Below are 19,403 nucleotides of genomic sequence, written 5' to 3'. Positions count from 1 at the left end.
TATGTGGTTCCAGTTGTGGGAGGTCAGTGGATGTCAGGGAAATTCTAATGTCTTTTCTTCAAAGCGTTAGAGACAATGTGAATTCTCTGGATGTCCTCAGCTGCACTGGATTCACTTTTTGATGAATTAAAATTTCCCATCCTGATAGATACCATCTTACGAAGTTGACTTTTCACTTACAATCTCATTTCCTGCTATTATTTGTTTCAACAGCAGAGAAAAATCTAAAAGAGGAACCTTTCCAATTTATGATATTTGTTTTTACTCTCTCTAATACTGTAATACTGGGGCAGTATGGTGGCACAGTGGTTAGCACTGCTGCCTCACAGCACCAGGGACCCGGGTTCGATTACCCAGCTTGGGTCACTGTCTGTGCGGAGTCTGCACGTTCTTCCCGTGTCTGCGTGGGTTTCCTCCTGGTGCTCTGGTTCCTCCCACAGTCTTAAAGACATGCTGGTTAGGTGCATTGACCCGAACAGCTGCCGGAGTGTGGCGACTAGGGGAATTTCACAGCAACTTCAATGCAGTGTTAATGTAAGCCTTACTTGTGACTAATAAATAAATAATAACCACATTTATTTTTATAGCACAGAAGATAGAAACTTTATGTCCAATACACTGATTTTTATATTTTATTAATCTTTGAAAAATACAATTCATTTGATCATCCATTATACATGTTGATAATTATACCCTTCTTCCCTTCAAACAAAAAATAACAAAAGAATGTTAATGTTTCAAGTCATTTTTACTGCCTTTGGGCTTCCCAATATTTTTGGTAAAGATGCAGGTAGTGGTTTCTGTATGTTACTAAAAATAACCATTTCCTGGATTTTACAAATATTTTAGTGATCATAAATCTATTTTAAAAACTATATTTGCTGATATAGCCCATCATCATTTTAAAAATGTACATTTCCATACTGTAGATATTTTCAATGTTAATAATCTTAACCAAATTAACTTAGAATCTTTGAACTCAACATGATTCAATAAATAAATCCATTCAAGCAAAATTTTAGTACATGTCAGAGAATGTTCTTTAGTGCTTGTTCACAATGTAACCCATTTGTCTTGCTCCTTTCCTCAAGGAAATATTACAGTATAGTTATGTCAATCATGAATACATTCAAATATTATAATATAGTTATGTCAATCATGAATACATTCAAATATTATAATATAGTTATGCCAATCATGAATACATTCAAATGTTTTAAAACAGGAATTAAAGAAGTTGAGTTTATTGCTTAAGGACAGATAGCAGATTTTCTAATTCTTCTTGAGTTTCTGGTTCCTGTAAGGGGGAAAGGAAAATACCTATAAGAATGTTTAATCAATACTCCACTTTAAACTGCCATATTTTTACATAGCAATAATTATTGTCGCATGTACAGGAAGATGTCGCTAACACAGGAAGATGTCGCTAACTGTTTCTTCTTCAGCTGTCATGTTTCGCAACATAGCTATCATGGCTCTCCAACTTTCATGGTCCTTGATAGCAGCCATCATCTTGGTGTTGTTTTCACATTTTGTACCTTCCTGTTTCTTAAGCTATTGACGCATTTCCTCCTCTGTCTTCCTCTAGCTCTGCTGCTCTCAATTCTACCAGTCACTACCAGATGTTCTAGTTTCACTCTCCTAAGTACATGCCCAAGTGTAGTTGTCTCATGGTGATCCTGCTTTCCTCAAAACTTCCTCATCAGTTGTGTGTTCTTCAACTAATTCTCCTCATATGTTTCAGAGACCACATCTCTGTTGCCTTTAATTTATCCTCCATTGTTTTGCTTATATTCCAATTTTGACATTCATATAGTAATGTTGATTAAATATAGCATTTGGGGTCATCTCATTCTGCTTTCCATTGAGAAATTGTGAAGTTTTGTTTCTCAACTAACATTATTGTGAAGTTTTGTAGTGCAAGTGTGACGTGCTTCCTGATATCTTACTCACTTTGTTCAGGTGTTACTAGGATACCCAGATAAGAAAATGATTCTATTTATTTTACTTTTGAGTGCTTAATATTGATAAAAAGCAGTGAGCATTTACAAAGGTGGATGAAGGGAAAATGTAGAGAAATGGGTGATTAGTGAGAGAGGAAGCATGTCGAGGAATCTAGTCAAGTTGCAAAGACAGGACCGTTTTTGGTTGACATAGCAGCTATTCCTTCGACAACAACTTCCAACCCCATAGAATCATATAGTGGGCATTTGCTCACTCACTCAGTTTGTGTAAATCACTGACGTATGTTTGGATCCTCCTCATAGCTCACCCACCCAGCTTTCTGACATCTGTAAATAGAGGTCAGAGAATTGTGTGTCTACTCAGCCCACTGTCTTCCTCCACAGCAAATGCAACAGGGCTGCCACGCCAAAGTGGGATTTCTGAGCCACACCAGGCAGAATAGACCACAGTGCAAGTCATCTCTTATGATATGAAAGGTTGCCACGGAAGGCACATGATGTTATGATCAATTCAGATATCCATATATACATAATTCTCGCAGCAGTTAGTCAATTATCATCAGGATGACGAATCTTGGAGATTTCCCCCTTCCCAGCACAAGATTACTGAAGCTAATTGTAATACCTTAGTGCCACCCATCTAAGCCCCAGATAGGGGTAAGAGTCAGCTATCACAGGAGAAATTCACTGAATCGCTAGGGAAGTGCTCATAAACAATGTTAACCACAGATTAAATCCACCTGGAAAATACAGACATGTTAACAGATAGGCAGTTTATGTGTTCTTCATAATGTTTCATGTTTTATATATGTGTATATATCCATATGAATTTTAAGGCTGGTGGTTAAATACCTCTGCAGTGTCAGGAAAGGATGCTGCCATGTCACACCACGTTTGTGCATTGCTGGTTTGTCCAAGTTCTCTGTAACACTAAAGGTAAAACAAAATAATTTGTAGAAATGTACCTTAAACAATTTTAAACGTGATGGTTTTAAATTTATAAACAGAATGCTCATGATATTTCTAAGGGACCAGGAAAACATGGCACCCACCTTTGTTATATATACACAATTAGTTTTGGAATATCTTGGATGTAGTTCCTCTACCTGAAAACAGGAGACAAATACATGGGTTAGATTCACGAATTAAAGGAGTGAGCTGTGTTAGGGTGGCAATCAGAATTCAAATGCAGAATTGAGCAGCTAATTTGCAAGGTGGACCATGAAGCTCAGCTTCAAACAGGCTGATTAGCATATCTCCAATGGTGGCTCTACCTTCACTTGCTGGGGCCTTAAGTTCTGGAATTCCATCCCTAAAAATCTTTGCCTCTCATTCCTCCTTTTTAAGATACACCTCATTACCTACCACCTTGACCACGTCTTTCATTATCCAAGCCTAATAACTCCTTATGCAGCTCAGTGTCAAATTCTGTTTTATAACACTCCAATGAAGCACCTTAGGACATTTGCTATGTTAAAGGAGTGTGTAAATTTTAAGTTGTTATTGGAAATTGAGGTAAACACAAAGTATTGTTTTAAAGTAAGGGAAGCTAGTATTACCACAGAAGCTTGTTATACCAGAAAAAAAACAGGTTTAAAGTCATTTTAAATATTTAATATGAAAATGATTTTCATTAATGCCTGGAATAATTAGCCAAGCAGAATGGTAGTGACGAAACAATATGAACTGGTCCAAGTGTTGTTGAAAGTTAAGCTAGCTGACATAGTTGACTGGAAGCAGAAGATGGGTTAAATGGCTTATTCTTGTTCCAGACTTTACTAAGATTTTACAATAATAAAATTAAGACAGCCAGAATTTATATTCTTGGTTATATACGAAATAGATAAATTCCAAGGGGAGGACCCACCATCTATGGTTAACTAAAAAAGTTAAAGACAGTATCAAACTTAAAGAAAAAAATATAGAATTGTGCAAGGATAATGATTAGATTTCCAGGAGGCATTTGATAGGGTGCCACATCAAAAGGCTATTGCGGAAAATAAAAGTTCATGGTGCAGAGGTAACATATTGACATGGATAGAAGATTGGCTAGCGAATTGTAAATAGTGAGTAAGCATAAATGGGTAACTTTCTGATTGGCATGATGTGAAGGGTGGTGTGCTACAGGGATCACTGCTGGGGCCTCAACTTATTGCAATTTATATAAATGACTTGGGATGGTTGCTAAATTTGTTGATGATACAAAAATAGGTAGGAAGTATGTTGTGAAGAGGAATTTAGATAGATTACATCAGTGGCCAAAGATCTGGCAAACTGAGTATAATGTGAGAAAATCTGAAATTATTCATTTTGATAGGTAGAATAAAAGAGAAGCACATTATCCAAATGGTGAGAGATTGCAGAGCTCTGAGATGCAGAGGGATCCGAGTGTCCTAGTGCATGAATCACAAAAGGTTAGTATGCGGATACAGCAACCATTAAGTAAGCTAATAAAATGTTTTTGTTTATTGTGAGGATAATTGAATACAAAAGTAAGGATGTTATCCTTCAGTTATACAGTGCATTGATGAAACTACATTGGAGAACTGTGTACTGTATTGGTCTCCTTATTTAAAGAAGATGTAAATGTGTTAGAAACAGTTCAGAAAATGTTTACTGGACTAATACCTGGAATGGGTGTGTTGTCTTATGAGGAAAGGATTGTATCCACTGGAGTTTAGAAGAGCAAGAGGCAACTTGATTGAAATGCACAAGACCTGTATAGCTCTTGACAAATTTGATGGGGAGAGGATGTTTCCTCTTGAGGGAGAATCTAGAACTAAAGATCACTGTTTAAAAATAAGGAGTGACCCATTTAACATAGAAATGAGGAGAATACTTTTCTCAAGAGGGTCATGAGTCTTTGAAACTCACTTTCTTAAAAGGCAGTGGAAGCAAAGTCTTTGAATATTTTTAAGGCAGAGCTGGATAGATTTTTGATAAGCAAGGGGGTGAAAGGTTATTTGGGTAGGTGGGAATGTGAAATTGAGGTTACATTCAGATCAGCTGTGATCCTATTGAATGATGGAGCAGGTTCAAGGGGACGAGTTCAAGAAAGGGAAAAACAGTTTGGACCAGTATTCTTATTTACCCATTTTACTGATGTTCTATTTTGAAGTATACAAAACCAGTTCAGTCCAGTATTCTTATTTCCCTGTTGTATCTTTCTGGGGTGGCATACTTCTACCCCTCTTCCGTATGTTTGCACACTAAGGGCACCCTGAAGGCGTCACTTAGGAGGTTTGACATCAACATCAAGTCCTGGGAGAAACTTGACCAGGATGTCTGCACCCAGTACAACCAATTAAAAAAAGTGCGGCCTCCTTCAAAAGCATGCACATGTTAGATGCCAAGAGAAAATCCCGAGCCAGCAATTCATTGAAAACTCGATTGTCTGCGGTATCCTGTCGTACTTGCAATAGAAATCTCCAGGTGCAGATCAGCCTTCGCAGTCAACTAAATACCCTCCGGACTTCTACCAAACACCCCAGATGATGAACATGGTCATTGTTACCTTGCAGGATGATGAATACAAATGATACATGGCAAAAAGAGATAAATGCAGTATCTAAATGGCCTGAAGTTTTTGCTCCATTCTGAAATGTTTTAAAATTAAAATCAACATCTGATTCAGTAACCAGGCTTTAAGCAGGACACAAAACACTGAATAACTAGCAAAAGTTTATTACCTTGAGGAAACATTGCAAAGCATCCTGTATGGTTGAATTTGGTGCCTCGTTAAATAATGTTGTAGCCACCTTTTTTTCTAGCCACGACAACTGTGAAGCCTGCAAACCATCAACTCCAACAATATTAGCATGTATAACACAAATCAAATGAGCCAGTTTAGTGTAACAGTATGCAATCAGACTCTGATAGTACCCATAAAATGATTCCTAAATGTAGGGGTAATTTATTAAAAAGTAAAAGATGAATGTGGCTGTACATTAAGTTATGGTAATCACTGTTGCATTGAGAGATGCATATCACAACACTTAGGGATGAAAAACTTTAATCCAAAGGTTTTATCATGTTAGTGGCAAATATAAGAAATATATTCTAGAAAACGATGCTGCAATCTTTGTTTTTAACTTTAAAACATTATTTCATGAGGTGCGAGTTGGCTGGTAAGGTCAGCATTTCTTGCCCGTCACTAATCACCCTTGAGAAGGTGGTGGTGAGCCGTCTTCATGAACCATTGTAATTCATTTGGTGCAGGTATATTCACAGTGCTGTTAGGATGGGAGTTCCAGGATTTTGACCCAGTAACAGTGAAGGAAAAAGCTACCGTCAGTAATAGTGATCATGGAACTACTAGATTGTCATAAAAGCCTATTTGGAAGTCATCACCAATTATAATAAACAGTTGAAGAGATGGGTAGAACACGACCTTAAGATGTACTCCAGGTAAACAACAGGAACCGAGGAAACTCTAGACACTATAGAAAGCCTATCATAGTAGAGTTGGATGTTGAACCAGTAGAGGAACTTAGCAAAGCAACTGACTCGCTTGCCAAGGGCAATGCTCCAGGTGCTGATGCTATACTGCCTGATCTCACCAAACACAAGAAACTGGCACTCCAAGCGCATCTACACAAACTTCTTGGTCTCTGCTGGAGAAGGGATATGTGTGATACAAAGATTGTGACCCTGTACAAGGAACAAGGGCAAACACAGTGATTGCAACATCAACTGAGGCAACATTCCAGGCTGCTCAGGGAGACGAGAGATGAAATCGCTGGGCCTCTGACGCAAATCTTTGTCTCGTCACTGGACACAGGTGAGGTCCCAGAGGACTGGAGGATAGCTAATGTGGTCCCGTTATTTAAGAAGGGTAGGAAGGATAACCCGGGAAATTATAGGCCGGTGAGCTTGACGTCCGTGGTCGGGAAGTTGTTGGAGAGGATTCTTAGAGATAGGATGTATGCGCATTTAGAAAGGAATAAACTCATTAACAATAGCATGGTTTTGTGAGAGGGAGGTCATGCCTCACTAACCTGGTGGAGTTTTTTGAAGAAGTGACTAGAATGGTTGACGAGGGAAGGGCCATGGATGTCGTCTATATGGACTTTAGTAAAGCGTTTGACAAAGTCCCTCATGGTAGGTTGGTGCAAAAGGTTGGATCTCATGGGATAAAGGGGGAGGTGGCTAGATGGGTGGAGAACTGGCTTGGTCACAGAAGACCAGGGTGGTAGTGGAAGGGTCTTTTTCCGGCTGGATGCCTGTGACTAGTGGTGTTCCGCAGGGCTCTGTATTGGGACTCTGCTGTTCGTGATTTATATAAACGATCTGGAAGAAGGTGTAACTGGGGTGATCAGTAAGTTTGCGGACGACACAAAATGGCTGGACTTGCAGATAGTGAGGAACATTGTCAGAGGCTACAGAAGGATATAGATAGGCTGGAAATTTGGGCAAAGAAATGGCAGATGGAGTTCAATCCAGATAAATGCGAAGTGATGCATTTTGGTAGAACTAACGTAGGGGGGAGCTATATGATAAATGGCAGAACCATAAAGGGTGTAGATACGCAGAGGGACCTGGGTATGCAAGTCCACAGATCCTTGAAGGTGACGTCACAGGTGGAGAAGGTAGTGAATAAGGCATATGGCATGCTTGCTTTTATAGGACGGGGCATAGAGTATAAAAGTTGGGGTCTGATGTTGCAGTTGTATAGAACATTGGTTCGGCCGCATTTGGAATACTGCGCCCAGTTCTGGTCGCCACACTACCGGAAGGACGTGGAGGCTTTAGAGAGAGTGCAGAGGAGGTTTACCAGGATGTTGCCTGGTATGGAAGGGCTTAGTTATGAGGAGAGATTGGGTAAACTGGGGTTGTTCTCACTGGAAAGACGGAGGATGAGGGGTGACCTAATAGAGGTGTATGAAATTATGAAAGGCATAGATAGGGTGAACGGTGGGAAGCTTTTTCCCAGATCGGTGGTGACGTTCACGAGGGGTCATAGGTTCAAGATGAGGGGGGGGGAAGGTTTAATACGGATATCAGAAGGACGTATTTTACACAGAGAGTGGTGGGGGCCTGGAATGCGCTGCCGGGCAAGGTAGTGGAGGCGGACTCACTGGGAACGTTTAAGACTTATCTAGATAGCCACATGAACGGAGTGGGAATGGAGGGATACAAAAGAATGGTCTCGTTTGGACCAGGGAGCGGCGCGGGCTTGGAGGGCTGAAGGGCCTGTTCCTGTCCTGTATTGTTCTTTGATTCCCATACTCCAGCCTCTGCAAAGTCTGCGTTTGTTTTGTCCTGTTTTGTGGTATGTGTCTGAGTGCATGGCTGTTGGGATATCTTTGCTTTATACAGGAATGTGGTTGACTCTTAACATCTCTCTGAAATGGTTTAGCAAGCCACTGCGTTATACCCAAGCGTTAGCTTGCCAAAACCTTCCCAGTAGCATATAAGGATGGGCAATAAATGCTGGCCTTACCAGCAATGCCCTTATCCTGTGACGAACAAATTTAATAACATCTTTAATGACATGGATTCTGGTCAGATCTTCCAAATCAAAATATAAAATACAGTAAAGAATAATTGGCCTAATTGCTGCAGATGTTATTGCCTTAAACATTTCATTGAAAGTTAATAATTCTGACAGACTTTTTTTAAAAAATGACACAGATTTCTTTACTTACATCTTCTAAAGCAGTGAAGTTTAGCATGGCATACTCTGTTAATTCAAGTAAATGGATAATAAAGTTGCAAGTAAAAATGTTTTGGAGAAAGCCCTTCTGCCATGCTAACCTGTTTCTTTCTCTTTTCAGATACTGTTAGATGGCCTGAGGAGTCTACTTTTTTGATGGAAGTTGTATTGCAGCACTTAAAAAGCAGTCTTATGCACCCTGTCCTGCTACTTATGTCAGCAATACATCATAAATAGTGTAAGTGGAAATGGTCAAATAGCTTGATGTGACAGCAGGAGCAGATCCATGAACTGAATCCAAATAGAGTGATGTGAAGCAAAGTTTGGTATATTGCAAATTTTATTGGCAGAAAAATCCCTTGTTTTTGCCAGGCTGTCTGCTCTTGCTTGCCAAAGTCAAAGCTAATGCTGCCAATCTGATTTGATTTGATTTATTATTGTCACATGTATTAGTATGCAGTGAAAAGTACTGTTTCTTGCGTGCTATACAGACAAAGCACAACGTTCATAGAGAAGGAAAAGAGAGGGTACAGAATGTAGTATTATAGTCATAGCTAGAGAGTAGAGAAAGATCAACTTAATACAAGGTAGATCCATTCAAAAGTCTGATGGCAGCAGGGAAGAAGCTGTTCTCAAGTCTGTTAGCACGTGACCTCAGACCTTTGTATCTTTTTCCTGACAGAAAAAGGTGAAAGAGAGTATGTATGGGGTGCGTGGGATCCTTGATTATGCTGGCTGCTTTGCTGAGGCAGCGGGAAGTGTAGACAGAATCAATGGATGGGAGGCTAGTTTGTATGACGAATTGGGCTCTGTTCACAACCCTTTGTAGTTTCTTGCGGTCTTGGGCAGAGCAGGAATCATACCAAGCTGTGATACAACCAGAAAGAATGCTTTCAATGGTACGTCTGTAAAAGTTGGCGAGAGTCATAGCGGACATGCCAAATTTCCTTAGCCTCCTGAGAAAGTAAAGGCATTTGTGGGCTTTCTTAACTATAGTGTCGGCATGGAGGGACCAGGACAGGTTGGTGGTGATCTGTAAACTTGAAGCTCTTGACCATTTCCACTTCATCCCCATTGATGTAGACAGGGGCATGTCCTCCACTACACTTCCTGAAGTCGATGACTATCTCCTTTGTTTTACTGATATTGAAACATTGGTGACATTATAAGAAAATCAGAACAAAATAAATTAAGAAATAGAAGTAGGAGTTGACCATAGGGCCCCTGGAGCCTGCTCTGCCACTGACTAAGATCATAGAGTCATAGAGGTTTACAGCATGCAAACGGGCCCTTTGGCCCAACTTGTCTATGCCGCCTTTTTTTTAAAACTGCGAAGCAAATCCCAATTGCCCGCATTTGGCCCATATCCCTCTATACCATCTTACCCATATAACTGTCTAAATGCTTTTTAAAACACAAAATTGTACCCACCTCTACCACTACCTCTGGCAGCTTGTTCCAGACACTCACCACCCTCTGTGTGAAAAAATTGCCCCCCTGGACACTTTTGTATCTCTCCTCTAGTTTTAGACTCCCCTACCTTTGGGAAAAGATATTGACTATCTCGCTGATCTATGCCCCTCACTATTTTATAAACCTCTATAATATCACTCCTCAGCCTTCTACGCTCCAGAGAAAAAAGTCCCAGTCTATCCAGTCTCTCTTTATAACTCAAATCATCAAGTCCCGGTAGCATCCTAGTAAATCTTTTCTGCATTCTTTTTAGTTTAATAATATCCTTTCTCTAATAGGGTGACCAGAACTGTACACAGTATTCCAAGTGTGGCCGTACCAATGTCTTGTCCAAATTCAACATGACATCCCAACTCCTGTATTCAATGTTCTGACCAATGAAACCAAGCATGCGGAATGCCTTCTTCACCACTCTGTCCACCTGTGACTCCACTTTCAAGGAGCAATGAACCTGTACCCCTAGATCTCTTTGTTTTGTAACTCTCCCCCAACGCCCTACCATTAACTGAGTAAGTCCTGCTCTAGTTCGATCGACCAAAGTGCATCATCTCACATTTATCTAAATTAAACTCCATCTGCTATTCGTCAGCCTACTGGCCCAATTGATCAAGATCCCGTTGCAATCCTACGTAACCTTCTTCACTGTCCACTATGCCACCAATCTTGGTGTCATCTGCAAACTTACTAACCATGCCTACTATATTCTCATCCAAATCATTAATATAAATGACAAATAACAGTGGACCCAGCACTGATCCTTGAGGCACACCGCTGGTCACAGGCCTCCAGTTTGAAAAACATCCCTCTACAACCACCCTCTGACTTCTGTCATCAAGCCAATTTTGTATCCATTTAGCTACCCCATCCTGGATCCCGTGAGATTTTACCTTATGTAACAACCTACCATGCAGTACCTTGTCAAAGGCCTTGCTAAAGTCCATGTAGACAACATCAACTGCACTGCCCTCATCATGGCTGGTATATGCTTAGCCTCAACTCCAATTTCCTCCCTGTTTCTAATAACCTTTGACTCTCATATCACTTGAGAATTGGTCCATTTCAGCCTTGAATAAATTCAATGACTCAGTCTGAACAACTTGCTGGGGTAGAAAATTATAGAGATTCACAACCCTCAGAGTAGAAACTCCTCCCCATCCCCATGTTGAATGGACATTCCCTTATTCTGAAACTATACTTCCTATTTGTAAACTACCCCATTAGTGGAAACATCCTCTCAGCATCTACCCTGTCACATTCCCTCAGAAGCGTATATGTTTAAATAAAATTACCTCATTCTTCTAAACTCTAGTTTCGGCCCGGCCTGCTCAACCTTTCCTCATAAAACAACCCTTTCATCCCTGGAAGCAACTTAGCGAGCCTTCTGCACTGCCTCCAATGCAATGAAGAAATCAAACCCTGTATGCAGTACTCTAGGTATGAATCTCACCAACACCCTGTACGGCACTAGCAAGACTCCCCTACATTTATACTTCATACCCCTTGCAAAAGGCCAACATATTATTTGGCTTCCTAATTACTTGTTGTACTTGCTTGATAATGCTTTATGTTTCTCATATGAGGACATTGAACAACCTGTAGTCTCACCCTTAATTTTTATTTTGCTTTTCTATTTGTCCTACGAAGTGGACAAATTCAAATTTTCCCACATTTGCCATTTTTGCCCACACACTTAACCATCTATAACTTTTTGCAGACAGTGCCCTCCTCAGAACTTGATTTCTCACTAACTTTGTATCATCAGCAAACTTTCTGCAGTATACTTGGTCCCTTTATCCAAGTCATAGCTATAGATTGTAAATAGCTAAAGACCCAGCACTGATCCCTGTGGCACACCACTTATTACAGCTTGCCAATCTGAAAATTACACATTTATCCTGACTCTGTTTCCTATTAATTAGCCAATTGTTTATCTATACTAATATATTCCTCCCAGTGCTATGAGTTCTTTTCTTGTGCAACAACCTTTTATGTGGCAACTTTTCAAAAGCCTTTTGGAAATCCAAATATGCTGCAATGGCTACAATTTTGTCTTTTAAAAAGCATTTAGACAGTTACATGGGTAAGATGGGTATAGAGGGATATGGGCCAAACGCGGACATTTGGGACTAGCTTAGTGGTAAAAACTGGGCGGCATGGACAAGTTGGGCCGAAGGGTCAGTTTCCATGCTGTAAATCTCTATGACTCTATGACAGATACAAAATATTTGTATAAGTTTGCAGTTTCCACTTTTCACATTAAAACCTAGCCTCAGCCTCAAAAGAAAATGCAAAGTCTTTACAGGGATCCACAGGGTAGAAGCTGTGTTATATCTGTAGAAGCTCTGTTTTTATATTTCTTGCTCGTTTACTCTCAATCTATTTTCTCCCTCTTTTTCAGTCACCATCAATTGTTAAGTTGAAGCAGAATTTGTCCATGATATTAAGTGATACTTTATTGATCTCAGGATTTCACTGAATGGCCAGGTATTGCTGTACAGAATAGAAATAGCCAATTCCAATAGTATTAAATGGGAAAGCACCTGCTACAATGCTAGATGTAAATGCTTGCTGTACGGATTGTTTTGTTGTTATTTTTGCTGCAGAATTTAGAGTTTCTGGTGGCTAGACAACATTCAGGATGATTAGGGGACACTTGCCACAAAAGTGAAAACTCTTGCTAATGGGAAGAGCCGGAGCAACAGCTGGAAGGAACACATGGAACTTCAATTGCATGGATAATACTGAGGAGGAGATTTTTTACTCCACTAAAAGAAGATACATGCCCAGGGTTACATATTTGTACTTCTCAGAGGAAAATTGCATAGAAGACTGCAGTTCTCCAGAACGACTGTCACAGATCTGTGTTGCCTCATGTTGCCTCTGTCAGAGACTGGACTTAACCAGAAGTTAAAATGTTCCCTGTAATTTGCCTGTTGCAGTTAAAGTTTTATGCCAGCAACCTCCAAATTATTTAATCACTTATCCACGATTAAGTGACAAGGCTCTGGAATCCAGGTTAATTAGAACTTTTCCCTGGACACACATCATTATATGCTCTCTTGAAAATGGCTGCATGGATCAGATGGGTTTGTAATTTGCTAAAATGCAATAGTGTGTGGATATTGCAACATGCAGGCCTCTGTTCATGGTATTTTTAGTTTGCGCCCATTCTTCATACCCCAACATCCCACTCTTTCAGGCTGGATAGTAGTGACTTGCTGCTTATTGACAAGGGTTCTGCAAACTTGGTTCATGCTTCCCTTCAGAAACTCATACTTGCTGGCTGAACTGTGGTCCCAGTGGATCAACATTAACTAGAGCCCACATTAAATAGGTCATTGGAATGCTAAAGCAATGTTCCCACTGTCTGCCAATGAGTAACTTTCTCCAATGGAGGTCAAAGAGAGTGGCCCAGATTTTTGTCATAATGGGGGGCTTCCCAGAACACTGCTATTCCAATTTTGTGGGGACGGGATTGGGAATGGGACATGTTTTGCGACATTAGTTGATTCATGGGGCCCTATTTTACCATTTGGCGTCTAAGGGCCGGATCCGGGCGTAATAGAGATCCGAGCCTGGAATCCTCTTTGCAGTGCGCCCATACGCTTTTTGCTGGCTCCGGTCCGATCTGCGCAGTGGGCGGGGCTTAGCGCTGCTGGAAAGATCGGAGCTCTGAACTGTGCATGCGCAGTTCAAAAACAAAATCTGAAGCAGCGCGCCCGGGCATGAAAGAAAAAAATAGCAGAGGGGGGTGGGGGGAGGATGGACTTGGGAGAATCTTGCAAACTGAAAATAATGTAGCATCTTCTTTGTGCTGCCTAAAATTATCTATGGGAAAGGTAATTAAACTACAGTGTCCTAGTGAGCAATTAGTGACTTGTATAATACATTTGTGATCTGTAATTGGATTGTTGATGTCCCTGTAGCCATGAGCCAGGTGCTCAAATGTTCAGAGTCATGTGGTGAACTTGGAAGAATTGTCCCCGTGGTGGAACTTGGTTGGAAATAAGATTCAAGGAGATTACTAAATCTGGGAAATCAACCATAGTGAAAAGAAGTTTGTATTGGCAACTCTTCTCTCACATTCCATGGCAGATGTGCCCCTGCTTATGAATGTGATTTGCATGGGCAACGTTGGGTGCAGCTAATCTGCCTCTGGAGCAACCTTGGATCCTTTCTTTCATCTGAACATTGCACAGAATTAGAGGAATTCCCTTTGGAAAATAATGTCAAAATTATAATCGCAGGAACTAAAAACCTGACAGTCAAAAATTTGGGAAAATATTTCAAAATATATATTCCCCCCACCCATATTTTGAAATATTTTCCCAAATTTTCCGTATCTGGAACGGACCAGAAGACGGTAAAGTGGGATTTGGCACGAGAGTTGGGCGCGCGGTTCATTAAGTCGATTTAAATGCAATGCACTTAAATGGTCGGGCCGCCCGATTTGGGCGTGGACCGGACCCACGCCCGAATCGGGTGTCGGTAAAGCCGCGATCTGCTCGGATTCGGGTGCAGATCGCGTTAAAGGCCCAATGCCCGACTTCACCGCGCACGAATTTGTGGTAAAATAGGGCCCATGGTGTTTAATGTCTGGATGGGTTGCTGAAAAATCCATGGAATCTGTCTTGGTCACATTTGCTATTTATTGTGCAATGCAGTGGGTTTGACCACAGTTTGCCTGTGAATTCACATGTACCTCATCTTAACCCTGGATGTTAGAGTACAAGATAGATATTGTAATTTGTTTTATCTTTCTGACCTTGCATTGCAAAGTTCATTTTGTTTGTTCAAAACCTCTTGGATCTGAAACTTTGTCTACTTTAAACAAAAACGTTATCAGTCCTGAACTAGATCACATCAAGAACCTGGTGATTTGGTTCAGGATCATAACATTTACCTAAAGAACATTAGTAAACCAGATGGGTTTTTATGACAATAAACAATGGTTCCATGGTCACCATTACTGAGACTAGATTTTGACTGTCAACTTGTTAATTGAATTTAAATTCCACCAGCTTCCATGGTGAGAGTTTAATCCACATCCCCAAAGCATTAGCCTGTGCCTCTGGATTACTAGTCCAGTAATACTGCTGCTATGTCACTGCCTCCCCATATGATATAGACACTTTATTTTGTAGAACTTTATTTTCTTACATTTCTGCATATGTCCTGATGTCTGACCTTGATGGATACTTGGTGAATTGGCATAGTACATATAATGGCAAAGAGTGATGGGTGTGGGACATGGGTTGGCATGACATTTAACTAAATTGGCATAGAGGCTATAAAAGACCATGGAGGGCATATTGGGGGGGGGGGGGGTTATCGGTTGGCACTGAGATGATGAGGGGTTATTGGGTGGACGACATGAGATGGCATGGGTTGGGATGGATTAAGCATTGGAAGTACATGGCAGGTGAGGGTGGAAGGATGTTTCATGTTTTATTCTTCTTAAAAAGATTTTTGATACAATTCTGGGCCCCCAAGGCAGACTATTTGCCCGGCTCACCTCATGTCTCTTCACTTCTTCCTGGGTCACCCGCTCCAAATTTATAATCCAGACCATCCCTCCGCCCCGGATAGCCATTTTTAAAGATTGGATTCATGGAGCCAAAATTCTCTCAGCCCTTCGCATCCTACCAGGGATTGAAAATCTGGACCAGTGGCTCTACCTGTAGTATTTGCTGTGTGCTGTGTAACTTTGCTATTCAATGGGGAATAACAAAAGGAGTCATTATTGGATAAGAACCTTCAGACACAAGATGAAGATGACACATATGACATTTGGGAGGATGGTAAAGAAGCAGAGTGTCATCAACAGTCTGCAGCCAGAACTCTACAAGGCTGAGTGTGGTCGAAAACAAAAAAGTCTGAAAGTTTTTTGTGACAATGAATTATGTAATTAAAGCAAGTTTCAAGATCTGTAGTGAAATGCAAATGCTTCTAAGCCACTTCAAATAGGTGGAATTATTAGACTTCAAGTGGATTAACAATTAGTTTTCCCTTGTGTTAACCTATGACTGCACAGACTGTGGACAATCCATTTGTATCAATTACCAAAATGACTTTGGCATTTCAATATGATTTGTTGTGGGGCAGACTGTAGAAAATGAAAATATGGTAGATGAAAATCAGAAATAAGAACAAAAAATGATTGAAAAACATGGGAGGTCAGATAGTGTCCGCGGAGACAGAAACAGGTAAAATAGGAACACGTATGGTGCGATTGAAGTTCCTATTCATTCTGTCTCCCAGCCCATTCAGGACTGAGGAGATGGTGAAGTCCAGAGTATAAATCCATATTTCTATTAGCTTGCACACATCTTCGGTTCTGATGCCAACAGATTGCAGTGTTCTAATTTAGAATTTAATCACCAATGATGCAACAGCATTAAATTTCAATCCTCCAGACTAAAAGAATTTAAACAGGAAAAACCAGTAAGTAAGAAACTTAAGCTTAAATATTATTTATTATTTTTATTTATGTGATGGAGAGGAAATTGAATCATAAATTCAGCTCAGGGCTGAATGAGAAGCCGTGGTTGTTAAATATTCGCATTCTAGCATGCCTTGTGTATGTTCCTGGAGGAGAATTTCTCTAATGATTGAGAAACCATGGCAATCAGGATGCCTTAACATTTAAAAGTATTAAATTAAATTGGAGGGAAAACACCATTCCACCTGCTCACTGCCCAGCTATTGGTCTGCTCAAATATATTTTTACAAAATTCACCAACTTACTGCATAGCACCATCTTCCTAGCAGATGATACAGTTTAGGATCTTGTGGTCTCAGTTCAATTGCTTTGTCTATGTGATCCTATGTATAAAAATAAATGATAATTGCAGCAATTAGTTAGTACAAAATATCATACGTAAATATTGCCTTAAATCTAAAAATATCTTTCACAATGTCAAAAAATGGTGAATAATTACTCCCTTTTCAGAATCTTTCTTTGTTTAAAAATCTTTCCATGTCTTATCCCATACTCTCTTCCTTTCTATCCCTCTTCTCCACTATTGGTGGCAGTGCTCTTAGTTATCGCATTCAGAACTCTGGAATTTATTTTTTAAATCTCCTATTGTCTTCAACATCAACTTCTTCCAATCATCTCATTGGAATTAATCACCTCACTCAAGGTTTTGAAAGATTCACACAACTGGGGAGTGATATTGAAAAATGTGGTCGATCAACAATGGGGCATTTTTGTACCAAATCATGTAACATGATGGACAAAGAAAAGATGGCGTGAGGACGTGCATTTATGTCCTTGCCGGATGTTCCCAACCTTTCACCCTGACAACATCCTATATATTACTATTTTTAAGTATTGGAAGGTTGCCGTCCGTTGCTCAATCTGAAGTATTTCTACCACTTGGGTAAGATGTGTGTTCTTTACCACTGTTTAGATAATAGTGATAACTTGTTCCAGTCTCAAAACATTTTCTCAGAGTATCTCAAAGTCACATTATTCAAATAGCTATGAATCAATGATATCTGATCATTTTGGCTGCATGATGAGAGTAAAAAGGATGATACCATATCAGCAATCTGCTCTACTTTAGACCTCTCAATTTTTATTCCACTGATCCAATGGGATCATGACATATGTAGAACAGGCTTCTGATTTGCTATAATAAACAAACTAACGTGAATGCTGAATTTGAAACAAAAACAGATAATGCTGGCAGGGAGGGATTGTATTGAGCCAAAATGGCGCTCTCAGAGCCATGAGCATCCCTCGTCCTCACATTGCACTCCACCAACCTCCACATTTAAAGGATCATCCTCTGCTATTTCTGCCAACTCCAACACGATACCACCACAAAACATATCTTTTCCTCACCTCCCCCCCCCCCCCCCCCCCCCACCCCCCCCTCACTCCCCCTCCCCTCCCTGTCAGCATCCCTTTATGACACCTTGGTCCACTCCAGCATCACATCCAACTCCCCTTCCCCTGCAATCACAGAAGGTGCAATATCTGCCTTTTTACCTTCTCCCTCTTTACCAATCAAGGCCCCAAACATTCCTTTCAGATTAATCAACATTTCACTTGCAGCTCCTTCAATTTGACCTGCTGTATTTGCTGCTCCCAATGTGGTCGCCTCTACATTGGGGAGACTTAACACAGACTGGATGACCACTTTGTGGAACATCTTTGTCAGCCCGCAAACATGACCCCAACTATCCTGTTGCATACCATTTCAACTCTGCATCTTGCTCTCATGCCCACATGTCTGTCCTTGGCCTGCTGCAATGCTCCAGCGAAGCCCAACACAAGCTGGAGGAACAATACCTTATCTTCTGATTAAGTATGTTACAACCCTCAGGACTCAATACTGAGTTCAAAAACTTCAAACTGTGACCTTTTTCCTCTACCTTAACCCCGGTGTTATATCCCACACATTTTTTGCCTCAATGCAAATCCTGCCTACCTCCCCCAACTCCAACATTGGGTCGGCTATCTCTTGTTCTTAAGTTTGCTACATTTCTGTTGCAATCTCTCCCAGCTACAGTACAACATCCAATACATTTTCTGTCTCTTTAATTCTGGGCAGCAGATAGTTAGTACTGCTGCCTCGCAGCGCCGGGGACCCAGGTTCGATTCTTGACTTAGGTCACTGTCTGTGCAGTCTGCATGTTCTTCCCATGTCTGCGTGGGTTTCCCCCAAGTGCTCTGGTTTCTTCCCACAGTCCGAAAGATGTGCTGGTTAGTTGCATTGGCCATGCTAAATTTTCCCTCAATATACCCGAACAGGTGCTGGAGTGTAGTGATTAGGGGACTTTCACAGTCAATTCACTACAGTGTTAATGTAAGCCTACTTGTGACACTAACAAAATAAAACTTAAACTTAAGTCAAATGGACTCAACTATTAACTCTGTTTCTCTCCCTATAGATGTTGTCAGGCCTGTTGAGCTTTTCCAGCATTCTCTGTTTTGTTTCTGATTTGCTGTGACCTATTTGACACTACAGCATAGAGTCAAAATGATTCTCGAGTTCTGTTTGAAAGACATACTTCCTATCTAGACAGGATGTTTCCAACAGTACAATACCCAGTTTCTGGGGCATAATACTGGCACATCCACTCTATCCATTAAAAATGATTGTGCTCTTTACGAGCATAGGTTTCTGATCTATCACAAAAGTATTGCAAAATGTGGTCAACTGACACAACAACCAAACTTACTTTGAAAAGAGAGCCATTCTTGATTTTAGTCTGTACACTTCCATATTCGGAAAGATGCCCACAAATAATCGCAAGCCTGCAAATGACAAAACAAAATCATTCCATTGAAAAGCATA

General features: G+C 40.5%; 1 protein-coding gene across 2 annotated transcripts in view; it reads right to left on the bottom strand.

The window, feature by feature from the left end:
- Positions 1 to 647: 647 nt before the first annotated feature.
- The window catches only part of rmdn2 (regulator of microtubule dynamics 2), a 118,238-nt gene continuing 99,482 nt past the window's right edge, over positions 648 to 19,403 (bottom strand). The window contains exons 5-11 of one of the 2 annotated variants that reach the window (XR_013497738.1): positions 19,288 to 19,363; positions 16,840 to 16,917; positions 5,654 to 5,752; positions 3,017 to 3,070; positions 2,817 to 2,894; positions 1,192 to 1,297; positions 1,049 to 1,152 (exon numbers count right to left, since the gene is read on the bottom strand). Coding sequence is in view for 1 of the 2 variants with exons in the window: in XM_078212267.1 (XP_078068393.1) it covers positions 1,244 to 1,297; positions 2,817 to 2,894; positions 3,017 to 3,070; positions 5,654 to 5,752; positions 16,840 to 16,917; positions 19,288 to 19,363 (439 nt within the window). In the remaining variant the exon portion in view is untranslated. Of the gene's footprint in view, positions 1,298 to 2,816; positions 2,895 to 3,016; positions 3,071 to 5,653; positions 5,753 to 16,839; positions 16,918 to 19,287; positions 19,364 to 19,403 lie in introns of both variants that reach the window. The other variant, XM_078212267.1, reaches the window with a different exon arrangement.

Source organism: Mustelus asterias, chromosome 5, assembly GCF_964213995.1.
Source record: "Mustelus asterias chromosome 5, sMusAst1.hap1.1, whole genome shotgun sequence".
Lineage (NCBI taxonomy): Eukaryota > Metazoa > Chordata > Chondrichthyes > Carcharhiniformes > Triakidae > Mustelus > Mustelus asterias.
Note: the sequence above shows the minus strand (reverse complement) of the source record. Positions and strands in the feature narration are given on the sequence as shown.